General features: G+C 43.7%; 4 protein-coding genes across 4 annotated transcripts; 1 reads left to right on the forward strand and 3 right to left on the reverse strand.

The window, feature by feature from the left end:
• Positions 1-1,843: 1,843 nt before the first annotated feature.
• CCR75_009248 (uncharacterized protein) lies at positions 1,844-2,668 on the reverse strand (the record flags this gene model as incomplete). The annotated part of the gene is made up of 1 exon (XM_067967290.1): positions 1,844-2,668. One exon carries the CDS (start codon positions 2,666-2,668, stop codon positions 1,844-1,846), a length of 825 nt encoding a protein of 274 aa, XP_067817406.1.
• A 465-nt stretch (positions 2,669-3,133) lies between these two features.
• On the forward strand, positions 3,134-4,309 carry CCR75_009249 (uncharacterized protein; the record flags this gene model as incomplete). The annotated part of the gene is made up of 1 exon (XM_067967291.1): positions 3,134-4,309. The coding sequence occupies one exon, from the start codon at positions 3,134-3,136 to the stop codon at positions 4,307-4,309; it is 1,176 nt and encodes a 391-aa protein (XP_067817407.1).
• Positions 4,310-4,382: 73 nt separating this feature from the next.
• On the reverse strand, positions 4,383-5,390 carry CCR75_009250 (uncharacterized protein; the record flags this gene model as incomplete). Its single annotated transcript, XM_067967292.1, has 1 exon — positions 4,383-5,390. One exon carries the CDS (start codon positions 5,388-5,390, stop codon positions 4,383-4,385), a length of 1,008 nt encoding a protein of 335 aa, XP_067817605.1.
• Positions 5,391-7,090: 1,700 nt separating this feature from the next.
• Positions 7,091-8,392, reverse strand: CCR75_009251 (uncharacterized protein). The gene is made up of 2 exons (XM_067967293.1): positions 7,663-8,392; positions 7,091-7,604 (listed from the first exon to the last, which is right to left on the reverse strand). The coding sequence occupies exons 1-2, from the start codon at positions 8,049-8,051 to the stop codon at positions 7,292-7,294; spliced, it is 702 nt and encodes a 233-aa protein (XP_067817604.1). The 5' UTR covers positions 8,052-8,392; the 3' UTR covers positions 7,091-7,291.
• Between the last annotated feature and the right edge of the window lie 4,613 nt (positions 8,393-13,005).

Here is a 13,005-nt window from a genome sequence, read left to right on the forward strand (position 1 = left end):
CTGGGCGTGGGGCACTGAACTCATGAACGTAGTGTCCTAATTTTTGTCAGCGACTGCATTTCTGCAATCGCTTGTGGTTCGTAAAGCGAGAATTCCCGATTTCGACATTAAAGAGATCCATAGGTTCTGGACCTCCAAGCTCGTGTCGTTTTGGAGGACGATACGATGACGAACTAGCTCGAGGCTGTCTTAAGCTAAATTCCTCCTGTTCCGCAACGGATATTGCTTCTTTAAGCGTATCCAGTATCAAGCGGAATAGGTAACACCACGCTTGCCTTGCTTGAGTTTCAGAAGCTCTGATCGAGCTCTGAACTCAGCCGTAGGCGGTTCAAACGTCTGTTTGAGCCGGGCTTTAAAAGCCTCTAGCGATCCAAAGATATTTGGTCGCGCAACTTAAGGCCTAGTGCCCAAGTTTTGGCACGATCTGCCAAATTTGACTGTGCAAATGCGACTTGCATTTGCTCGTCGACGATGTGACGAGCCCTTATGGCATCGTCCAACTCGACAAACCATCTTAGAAGGGAGTCTTCTTCGACCCCCTATACTTAGATATGTCAATCTTTAAGGTTTCCGGACGATGCGTGTGCGTCATCCCAGGTACAGGGGTCTGTACCTGCTGTGACCTTAACAGTTCTGCCTGTTGAGACTTGCAGGTTAAGCAAGGCTATCTTCTCCTTCGCCTCGTCAAGTTCATGTTGTATAAACTTGGCGATGGCTGAATGGAGGGCATCTCTGTCCAACCCGGACAGCATGGCCAGGATGGCATCGTTCCTACGGTCGAACTCATTCGTTCCACCGCACTCCTTTCTTAGAAAGGAGTAGCTATCACGCGAAACTTGATGTGTATTTCCATTACCTTTAACATGTTTATGTTAGATGATGGAACTTTGGTCCTTGGACCCAGGTGTAACGGGGCACTACTGACTTGTACTGCTTCAGTACAAGTCCACTTCGCACTGCCATAGTGCGAGTGGGCCTCACGTCACTTCACGAACACTAGTGCGTACAGAGAAGGTTTTCTCTTTAAAACACTTGCTTTAAAAAGGGTTAATTAAAAAACTGTATTAATATAATTAAGTCTTCTTGTCTATCTAATTAATACTAACATAATTATAATTTATTAAAAAATATGTAGTAAAAGTCTTATCTGTCTTTCTCTTTGCGCGCGTCAAGCGCTGACTGGGCCGCGGAGAAAGTAGATATAATGGTCTATATCTACCAATGGATAAGCCTTTAAAATATAACCATGTAAAGTAATATTCTTCAAATATTATCTACCTTTTAAATAATATATTTATTAAGAACTTTTAAGTGTTAATTTTATGTAAAAACGATTCACCCCGTTACAAACGGTACAAAAAAGACCCACTGCGATTCGCCTATTTGAAGGTAAGCTGCACTTTCCGCGAAAGTTGGTAGAAGTAAAGAAAAAAAAATTCATCCTTAGCTTGACCGCCAAAGACTAACTAACGTGCATGCGCAAGAGCGCACCTTCGACCTTTGTCGCTTATTTCCAGCTCAACTTTTCCCTCGTGCTCGACAGTACATTTAACATCGCCAAACGAAACACGGTTTCTGATGTGCTCCGGGGCAAATACCCCTTTTGGTATAGCCACACCCCTCCCCGTCTCAATTGAATAAAAACGTCATAAAGTATAAAAGATTTTCAGTCAATGGGTGTATGTGCCTATACCGGTTCCCTATTTAAGAAATAAATTCTTGACGAGAATTAATTTGTTTGCATCCAGAAATATATTTTTTGGCTTAAGATTTTTTCAATAAAGCATCAAAAGGAGCCTTTGTCTCGGCTTGCAAAGCTTCTTGGTCTTGGATTCCAACTTTCTTAAGGAAATACATCGTCGTTGTACATCGAAGAAAGAGCGTAGATCCACTCGACAAGCCCCAGTCGTTGGACCTCAATACCTTTTTCATATGCTCTTTTCAGATCCCAATCAATGTCATCGATTTCAAGTAAATACATGGCCACCTTGTCATGACCATTTTCAACTGCGCGCAGTAACGCGTCACTATTTGGACTAGCGATATACTGATCAACGAATCCCCATTCCTTGGCAAATTCCACGGCAAATTGAACCACATTGAAATGCCCGTTTGCCGCTCCTTCATCTATGGTCTGCCACGTCAAATTGTTCATTCTGACAAATGCTTCTTCATTTTCGCCTGAGCCAACCGTCTGCGGTAAAAACGTTCGAACGATTTCTACTTGTCCGTTTGTCGCTGCAATAGTAACGGCGACCTCTATATAACGAAATAGTGCGTCATGGATCTCAATTCGATTCGATTCATCTTCGTCTTCGTCATCACTATTGTTGTCATCACTGCTGTCGTCAGATTCGCTTCTTTCTGCTCGTATTCGTGCTTGTTCACGTTCACGAATATCGTGCATCAAACGGTGGATCACGTCTACATGGCCACTAGCCGACGCACTTGAAATGGCATCCACTAGATCAAAATTGTACGACTGTAGGAGGTGCTCGAGCCGCTCGACATTGTTATTTGCTGCAGCTTTGATTAAAGCTTTCTTGGGTGCCATCAACAAGTCATCAATTAATTCCATTACGTGCTCTAGCGATGACATTTCTGCTGGCAAGTGTGTCTCGAGAATTTTCGTAAGCTTGGAAACAATCTCCGGTGGACTCATTGCCATTAAAATTGTAAGGTGATGGATTGACAGGATATGATGAGAGGAAAATTAATTGCCGAGAAAGGTGCTGTTAGCTACGTAGCAAAAAAACTTTGATTTTTTAGCGGTATTTATCAGATAACTAACTGTAATAAAGAATCAGCGCATAAAGAGTACAATCAGAATACTTCAAAATCATCTACAATAAAAAAAAGAATACAAGTACCAATAATTGGTGTCTTTTATTGAAAGAAGCATTCATTGGAGGCATGCGATCTAAGAGCGTTTTCTAAGAAAAACCCATCCGCTTGCATGCAAATGCAAGTAAATAGCGTCAACTTAATTCGTCCATGGTACTACTTCTCAAAGGTATGTTGGCAAGAAACATGTCGCATGGAATCGAGCACAAAGTTGATAAAACCCCTGTTTACACGCTTAAATCGAATCAAAGTCTCGCTTCCACCCATTTGTCAACCTTCGTCCTCCTCAATGCGTCCTTCGTCCATCCGCTCCTTGTCGTCCGCTGCGACGTCGCTCAAAAAGACACCACTGTATGACTGGCACGTATCATTAGGCGGGAAGATGGTCCCGTTCGCGGGCTACTCGATGCCCGTGCAGTACCAAGCTGGCGTTTTACAGTCGCATCTGCACACGCGGGAGCAGGGCAAAGCGTCGCTTTTTGACGTCTCGCACATGGGTCAATTGCGCATTACGGGCCACGATCGACTGCAATTTCTCGAGAGCGTTGTGGTGGGCGACTTGGAGGCGCTCGACAGTGGTGAAGCCAAGTTGAGTCTCATTACAAATGACCAAGGTGGGATTATAGACGATTGTGTGATCTCGCGCTATGACGACCACCTCTACGTCGTCGTTAACGCCGGCAATCACGACATTGATCTCGCTCACATGCATCAATTGCTTAAAGCGTTTCAAGGCGATGCAGCGATTGAGCAAATGCCTGATCACGCGCTTGTGGCTCTCCAAGGCCCTGGCGCTAGAGACGTCATTGAATCTTTGTGTCCTACTGTCAACTTAAATGAACTTGGCTTCATGCATGGCATGTATACTTCTTTAAAACTTCCTAATCACGACCAAATAGATGTCATTTTGACACGATGTGGCTACACGGGCGAAGATGGCTTCGAAATTTCAGTCCCGAGTAAAAACGTCGAGACATTTGCACGTGCATTAATTAAGGACGATCGGGTGCTCGAAGCGGGACTTGGAGCCCGCGATAGTCTTCGTCTAGAGGCAGGATTGTGTCTGCATGGTCATGATATCACGGATCAGATCACGCCTATTGAAGCAACACTTGCGTGGACCATTGGCAAGCGACGACGTGAACTCGGAGGATTTCCGGGCCATAGTCGTATTATGGACCAGCTTACGAATAAAACAGCGGAAAAAAAGCGTGTTGGCTTTGTAGTGGACAAAGCTGCAGCGCGAGAAGGTGCCGAGTTACTGGATGCTGACGATCAAGTCGTCGGTCGTGTGACAAGCGGTACATTCAGTCCATGCCTCAAGAAGGCGATTGGGATGGCTTACGTTACGAAAACTTCTGCTAAAGTGGGTACACAATTGTATGTAAAGACACGTAACAAAGCCCGACAGGCTGTGATTACCAAGATGCCATTTGTACCCGCCAAGTACTATAAAAAGGAGTAAATTTGTCCCCCCAAAAAAAAGTATTTTTTTTTCAAAGGCGCATAAAAACTAATAATATACCGTGCTTTTCCCCCTATAGGAGAATAAACTTTAAACTAAGTTGTTTACACCCAAGTGGTAGTGCTGACTCCTTTGTGCTTTTATTGTCCACACCCAGCTCCGAAAATGAAGAAATGAGTGCACCGTCTAAGAGCGTCACGACGTCGTCCATACTGTTTAGTAATTGAATAAACGCGCCAGCAAAATCCACATGTTGGTCAAATTTCGTGACTTTTCCACGCGTGTCAAAATAGAGGGTAGTGAGAAATTCCGGCTCGATCGTCTGTCCCACAATTCGCTGTGCAATTCGATCATGATGTCGTAACACGTGGGGGTACACGAGCATCAGTGTATCGCGCGAGATTCGTAACCTCATCGCACCTCGGATCGCCACGATCCACGTGAGCTTCTCTTCGTTTGCCTGACGATCCATCACTGGCGTATGCACAATGTTCACGTGCGATGAACGAATCTCGAGTGTCCCGTGGTACGAAGTATACCGTTTTAATTGCAACAAGAGCGCTTCAACGCCATCTGTCGTCGCTCCTTGCGCAATCAAGTCGGGAGCACACACGAGTCGCACGAAACTCTCTTGGAGATTGCTTAATTCGTATGAATGCAGTGCAAAGCCTGACCGAAAGGCCCGTACAAGATGCTTTGCAACAAGCAACGGCCGTGGGTCGTTCCAAATTGTCCAAGTCGATGCGGTGTCCCGCAAAAAGTAGTGTCGTAAAAACTCCCGATAATCGTGCAAGTCTTGAAAGTGGCCATTGAGCCCCTCGGTCTCGAGCATAAGCGTACTAATGATTCCTCGCTGTCGCGCTCGATAGCGCCGCTGATTGAGCTTGCACTGGGCTTTGCGTCTCGCCTTGCGCTGCTCTTCGTCTTGCAAGAGACGGCGGCGGCCTCGTTTCTTCACTTGAAGCTTTGGCCTTTCGCTTGTAGGTAACGTCTTGAGAGGCGGGTTGCTCAGCAGTATATCGGAAATTGAGAAGCAATTTGGCCGATGCACTGGAGTCTTCTGTCCCTCGTGGAGGGACATTGTTAGCGTCGGCATGTCAAAGGCGTATGGACGAGGTAAGAGAAGGGCTGAGTCATCACGAGTATTTCAACGACATGGAAAATCAAGCGAATTGATATCACAGGGTATTTAAAGATAGAAGTCCTGCTATTCCCGTGTAAGTCGAGCTTGGGTGTCGACTAAAAATAGTCCATACGATTTTATAGGTTCGTGATGTAATTATGTCATACCTTTTCCCGACGGAATAACGTACGAGCAGGTAAATGCTTGCGACATCCGGGAAGTCAGAGTTCAATCGATTTCGCCCCGCTCTGCCAAGCGTGTGACTATCACGGGTTGTATAGGATAATTAAATCAATGCTTCTTGGAGCAACGGATTACTTATCCTTTGTATTGACTTTCGTATCAGATCAGACTTGACAAGCGTCGTTTCTCGTGCCAGAAGCGACATGAGCCAAGTGTTGCCCTACCCACTCGCTGTTGAGCGGATCTGATTGGCCATGCACGAGCTGTCCACTAAAATGTCCTACAGTCAAGTAAAAGTGCGGATACCTTTACAAGGACATAAAGAATACATTAGTTCTCAGTTAGACTTAACTAAGTCCGATGGATTTTCCTCATGTGTGACAGATTTCATGTGCCCTGCCCGCTGTCAACCTTTACCACCATTAGAAGTCGTGTCTCACCCGCCTTTACCTGCATGTAATTTTGCAGTCCGAGTTAAGGTTATTGGTGTATGTGCAGAACCCAATGAAGCAGATCATAGAGGTCTATCTACCACGTAAAGTTGACAAAACACCACGACGAGACACGAAATTTTAAATGTGACACACGGCGCGAAAGTGGTATATTTGTAACCCAACAAATAAGTATTTACGCAAGATTGTGCCATTCATCGTCAATAGAGGCAACTAGAAGGATGTCCGACAATTTTGCGCAAGTAGGTCGACGCAAAGGAGACAAGTACAAGAGAAATGCTGTCCTGTTTAAGAAGAATGCTATAAGCCTTCAGAACCTTTTATTGGCTGCTGCATTGTCTGTCTATCGAAGTTCGTGAGCTACTTGCCGATAGTTTCTACGACGATTGAGGACAATTGCATTACGACGCACGTTTTACAATTGGACTGCTATAGCGAAAAGGTGTCGCAGCCTTCCCAATTGGTACGAAACAGGTCGCCAATGTACTCGGATAATGCCTCTACGTCTGGCGTCCTCCACAGCTGTGCTTAATTTTCTATTTTATTCCCAATCTCTGTTCTAAGTCATAAGTTTTCGTTTACGAAAGGATGACAGCCTCACTGTATCGCTTTTCTTTTTGCAAAAACTTATAAGAAATATAAATTTTATAGCCACAAAGCTTTAAATTTACTCTGCCCTTCTGATTGGGCAAAACGGAGCTGTTCCCTCTTGCTGCCACTATTACGCATCTTCTTCTCATTGTTTGGGAGTTGGACTTCATAACTAAGGCTTACAGCTTTGGGCTTAAGATTATATTGAGCGATTATTCTTGTATATTTTTAGGACACGTGCAATTTTTAAGACGTGCGATTGATCCCGCTTGTAAGAATTATAATATTGCACGCAATCTGCTCAAAGCCATCAGCTTACTTATACTTTATAATGTTTGATAGCTACTTTATTTAGCACACTTACTTAATATGTCATATAATTAAGAACGATTCAATCTTTACATATAAGTCATTAATAGTCACGAAAGCGAATTTCAAATATATAAAAATGCTCTTGCTTCCGAACCATTACAACATGAGGCACAAATATAAAAAACATATCAATTTTGTAATCTACTTTTTCTCGCAAGTACGCAAAATCGCCGTCTCCACCCCTAACGACTGCAAGCATGGCTCTGTGCACCCACACCTGTCCTGCCAGTGCTTGTATTTAATTCCTACAACTGGAAGTATCTACACCATTTTTCCCGCCACAATATTCTCGCCCTCGGTAACCTTAATGTAACGCGGTACACCGTACCCTCCCTCAATATTCGGCCAGACCCACTTTTCCCACCCATTACGCAAACGAACTTTTTCATTTGCCTCATCCAGTTCAAGCGTCTCCGAGTGCTTCATTGCCTCAATAAGCGACTCGTAGTCCTGGTGGACAGCGTAAACAGCCTGAAAGCTGCCTACAAACGCCAGCGGAACGTATCCTTCCACATCCATGTGCTGGCGCAAGAAAATATCGCGTACCAAATTATCGGATGTGAAATAAAATTCTCTAACAAGACCCATTAATTGCATATTGACAACATAATTATGAGAAAATTACAACGTACATTTGATTTTTTGCCCATTGCGCAGTCACCCGAGTATCGACATTAGGTACGTAGACGCCATTGACGTAGCTGCCTTTACTGTCTCTGTATTCGCGACGACCACTGAATTTTCCACCGCTACGTGATCCACGACGTCCTTGTTGATGTAATTTTCGCGTCCGCACGTCTGAAGAAGAAGAGTTTACAAGTATCGCTTGAAAAGCGTCCCCCTCTGGCGCCGCTTCGCTGTCATGAGGGTACTGACACCAATTGAGTCTACCTTTACGCTTCGATCGATTGGCACGCGACGAAAAGCTCGCATGCGACTTGTTGCTAACTTCTTCGGCCTCCACAAGGCGATATTTGATCGCACATTCCGGGGCTTCGGAGTCCGTCGCATTGAAACCCATTCGACTGTCGATTGAAGAGGTGGAATGAATTGGAGCTCCTCACTGCCAGTCAAACATTGTGTAGAGGTCGTGTGGCATGTGCTTGCTGGAATTTAATCGATAGTTTTTTTTTTGTTTCTGTGTTTAGCAATTAGTAATTCATTTCAGGGCTTGCTGGAATGTAATGTTTACTAACAGCAAATTCGTGATTCATTTCAACCAACAAATAAAAATAAGGAACAAATCCCTCAGCATTTGTGAAGCTGATAAATATGGAGCGTAAGCTGAAGATCAAAAGTATAAATTCAGTTGAATTAGCTGATAAGCTCGTAACTTTTTTAACAAGCACAAAATTATCCCAAAAAAACTATTTACGCCGTTCCTTTACTTCTAATTTGACGTAACATTCGAAGCTGTAATCCGAATGAACTGAGTCTGTCATGGCTTTGTAAAGGCATAAATAATGAGAAGTCAGAACCTCATTTTTTCATCGCAATGTTTTCAGGAGAATCATGGGTGCCCCACTAACGGAGCACCTTTCACTAGTACTGGTAAGTACTAGTTGACCTACACTGAATACAGTGTAGGTTAGATGCTCGAAACTTCACGTATACAAGGGTACAGAGGAATGTTTCTAAGTAGCTAAGGGTCTTTAGATACCAAAAGGATTAGATTAGGAAAAAGTAAAACTGTATTAATATATTCTACGTAACGATCTTCTTGCGCACCGCACAATCGTGTCTTGAAACGATTGGCGGGCTATATTTAGACTCAAATTAGCCAATCAATTGAGCTAATGTCTTATTGTATCAATATTATTCAATTTGAAAATATTTAAACTATTAAAACTTTTAAAGTCAAAATTAATTACGATATCAATTTTATACTTCTTTGTTTATTTCCTCTTGTAGGAAAGAATTATAATTATACCCACTTTAGGAAAATACTTCTGCAACGGGTCACTCCGTTACATCACCCCCCCCTTAACCAACCGTCACTATAGCGACTGATGTAGGGTGACAGGAAATATTATTATGTATTTTTCTGTAATTTGCATAATTAATCTTAATAAAAATACCGATTGTATTTGCATCACTGATTTTGACCAAAATCAAGATGGCGACAAATAAGTCTGTGCGCATGGCCCGTGAGGCCGCTGAGCTGGTAGCTGCACGCATCAGTATAGCTGTCAGTAAGGCAAACGTTTCGCGTTAGCATCTACTGCGGAGGATATGTCACCTACTACTCCCATTGAAGGTGACTAGGGCATGTCATCTGGCGATGACATTTCAAGTGACGCGAACAAGTCACCTGCTACACTAATTGTAGGTGACTGGACCAAGTCACCGGCATCGTCCGATGGTTCACTTGTATACGGGCAAACGATGTCAAACCTTCGTCAACTTGGACAGCCTTTAGACAGAATGTTCAAAACATACGCCGTGAAGCCAGGCTTGACAAGCTAAATGCTTTTCGTAAACAATTCAAGAAACGGACCGCAGTCGGTGCACGCTATAAGTTTCACCGTTTGTCTAGAGAGTAAGGGAATTCTTGCCTCTCATGGGGGGCACATGCCCATGCTGTTTTTAAGGGTGCAGGTCATGCCCCTAAGAAAACAAATTCTTTTAAAGATTCCCATTGGGGAACTCTCATCTGTTACGAGATGCGTCAAAGAATTGAGAATCTTAATCCTTTTACGAGCGCGGGAAGCGCTCGTTCTCCGATGGACTTTCTGCCAAGGAGGATGGGCGTCGTACTGCAAGACGAGACCCGAAACGTCCAACATTAGTTGGGAACGAGGTTCCCAAGTATCCTGCGAGGGTGGATTCTCTCGCCAACGAACGAGATAGCTCGTTCGAACCCCCTTAGCCTCACGGTGGTTCAAGAAACTTTCAACAAGAAAGCGCTCTCACCTCCTGAATCCATTAAGGGATGTGGAAGAGGGAGAAGGTCGGCTTCGCCTCGTTTGACGAGCCCGATTCAACATCATGATTTGAATCACACCCTTTATCATATAAGGGGGGAAACTTGATCACGAGGGATCCCGTCGCCACAAATTAGCGATGACGATCAATAATATTTCTCGTGACTAGTTGAGAAATTGTGCGCAGGTTGCGACTGATCATTTGGCGAAAAAAAAAAAAAAGGACACATCAGTCCCTATAAAACGAGCTGGTGACAGCTCATCAGAATATCTCTTCCTTGGAGGGAGAGTGGATCGTCTGGCTCAAAATAATCAGACTTTGTTTCGAGACATATAATTCTTTGACTTGGAACCATCAGGCTTTGTCGGATGCCCTTGACCGTTCCAGTGTAATACGGAATTGGAAGAAGCTTTGTACTGATGGCACATTCGTAAACGCCCAACATAAATTGTATGACCGGTACGCATACTACGAGCCAGCTCGATAGTGTACGCATTGCCTTGGCGATGTAGTACGAAACGGGTCGATATACATCGGCAGTAATTTATCACTGCCTACATTCGACACTACGAGTTTTGGTAGGTTTACCGTAGGCAGTAGGACTACGTCATTAATTTTAAATGAAAGTACGTTTGCCCTTTTAATTTTGTCAGAGTTCTGTTTCTTTCGGTCCACCGCATTAGCGATGAAATTCTGTACGAAACGGACCACTGATTCTCTATCCAACAGAAAATTAACTGCTGAGTCGGTTCTATTTTCGTTTTCAGTGCGACCAACTCGCACAAAGGAGATACCAATCTCTTTATTGCTGAAAAGTTTATCGTTCTCTTTGATAATATTCGATGCTAAGTCCTTCAGCATCATTGTCAAAGTCAGTAATAGTATTCTTGTCATTACTGAGTTTGTCCATCTCAATGTTAGTTAAATCAATATTAGTATCATTCGCTTGACCTTGGTGCTAATGCGTGAAGAGTAAGAGCTACAAGGCTCTTTGCTCGAGCGAGTCCCCCCCTTTAATAAATATTACTCTCAAACAGGGTACAGTGAGCATAAGGTCACTGATGCAGCAATAAGTGTTTCGTCGTCAACATTACTCGACGACGTTAGAAGAGCATATCAAGAAGATAAGGCTCTTAAAGCGTTAAGGATTACCATAAAAACTATCCAAACAATCCTTAAAAGAATTGTCGAAATTGTATCGATCCTCAACAGATCAATACCCAACACGCAACGGGTTACTGTATAACGCAGCCGTTGCTGGCGACAAACCTCGATTCGTCGATCCCACCCATAATGAATTACGTTTACGCATCAGGTCATCGTGGACGTGAGAAGCCCTATCTCACGATGCGTCGCGACTTTTACTGGCCACGCCAGTATATTTTCGTCCGCAAGTACATACGTACTTGCGAAGTTTGTCCATGAGTAAAGCCCAGTGCTTTATCCCGTGCTCCGTTACAACCTTTGCCTGTTCCGGTAGAGTGTTGGTAGTCTGTATCCATGGATTTCGTCTTCGGAAAATTCGAGGACGAACAATGATGGTATTCTTGTTTTTGCTGATCGTTTTAGCATGGTACATCTTGCTGCACCACCGGAGTCGATCACACAAAGGTTGTGCTCGTGTTTTGTTGACACGATATTTTGACTCCATGGGTTACCCCGCAAACTGGTTTCAGATCGAGACGCAAGATTCACAGCGGAATTTTGGCAAACTGTGTTCAAATCACTTGGAACACAGTTGAAAATATCAACTTCGTGAATGGCTTACGCCACCCACAAATACAGTGCTGTTCATCTCTGCCCAGAGTGTACAGCATAGCGCCAACGGCTGGCCCGCCTACGACCGAAAACATACGTTCGATCCCTCTCCATTCGAAGTCAATCAAATGAGTAAACTTCTCACGCGTTGCGTGATAAGCTTCTTTAGGGGCTAAGAAGCCCCCTCCTTATTCATCCAACAAGTCCATGTTGGATAGAACGTGCGTGTGCCGTTGAACGGACTACAAAGTGCTACCAGGTGTTACGGGGCACCTTTCACTAGTAGTAATAAGTACTAGTTGACCTTACACTGATTACAGTGTAGGTTAAGTGCCTCAAAACTTCACGTACACAGGGGTACAGAGGAATGTTTCTAAGTAGCTAAGGGTCTTTAGCTACCAAAGGTAATTCAAAGGATTTATATAGAAAAAGCAAAAGTTTGTATTAATAATTATAGTTTCTTACGTAACGATCTTCTATCTCTTACTGAACTTACTATATTAATATCTAACTAAGTATGGCGCCTCCTTGCGCACCGCACAATCGTATCTTGAAACGATGGCGGGGTTAGTTTTAACTTAATCAACCAATCAATAGAGCTAATGTCGTATTGCATCAATAATACCAAATTTGGTATTGTTAGAACTATTTAAGTCAAAATTGATAAAGATAATGATTTTGTACATCTTTGTTTAATCCTCTTATAGTAAACAATACTTATGCAACAGGATCTCGGTGCTAAGACAACGGGAATGGCTGGTGGCTTCGTTAATGATTACTTTAAACCCTCTTACGCAAGTGTTTTTTAGGAGAGTCTGCCTCTGCCTGTACTAGTGTACGTGAAGTGACGTGAGGCACCACTCGCACTGAAGCAGTGCAAGTCGGCAGTGCCCCGTTACACCTTGAAGCACTTTTTGGCCCGTCCAAGGACATCAGTTATTATAAACTAACATGGACATGTTAGATGATAAGGAAATACGTATCACGTTTCGCGTGATAGCCACTCCTTCTTAAGTGACATAGAAAGGAGTGCGGTCAAACGAATGAGTTCGACAATAGGGAATGATGCCATCTTGGCAATGCTGTCCAATTTGGACAGAGATGCCCTCCATTCAGCCATCGCCAAGTTCATACAACATGTTCATACAACATGAACTTGACGAGGCGAAGGAGAAAGTAGCCTTGCTTAATCAGCAAGACGCTTAACACGCAGAACTATTTTTGAGGTTACAACAGGTACATACCCCTGTACCTGGGATGACGCACACGCGTCGTCCCGAAACCTTAAAGAT

The sequence above is a fragment of the Bremia lactucae genome, linkage group LG7 (genome assembly GCF_004359215.1).
Source record: "Bremia lactucae strain SF5 linkage group LG7, whole genome shotgun sequence".
Lineage (NCBI taxonomy): Eukaryota > Oomycota > Peronosporomycetes > Peronosporales > Peronosporaceae > Bremia > Bremia lactucae.

Excerpts from the sequence above, each read along its gene's own strand:
- CCR75_009251 (XM_067967293.1), bottom strand. The coding sequence starts at position 8,051 with ATGGGTTTCAATGCGACGGACTCCGAAGCCCCGGAATGTGCGATCAAA. Across the intron at positions 7,605-7,662 it reads CAATGGGCAAAAAATCAAAT|AGAATTTTATTTCACATCCG; the intron begins GTACGTTGTAAT and ends GGGTCTTGTTAG.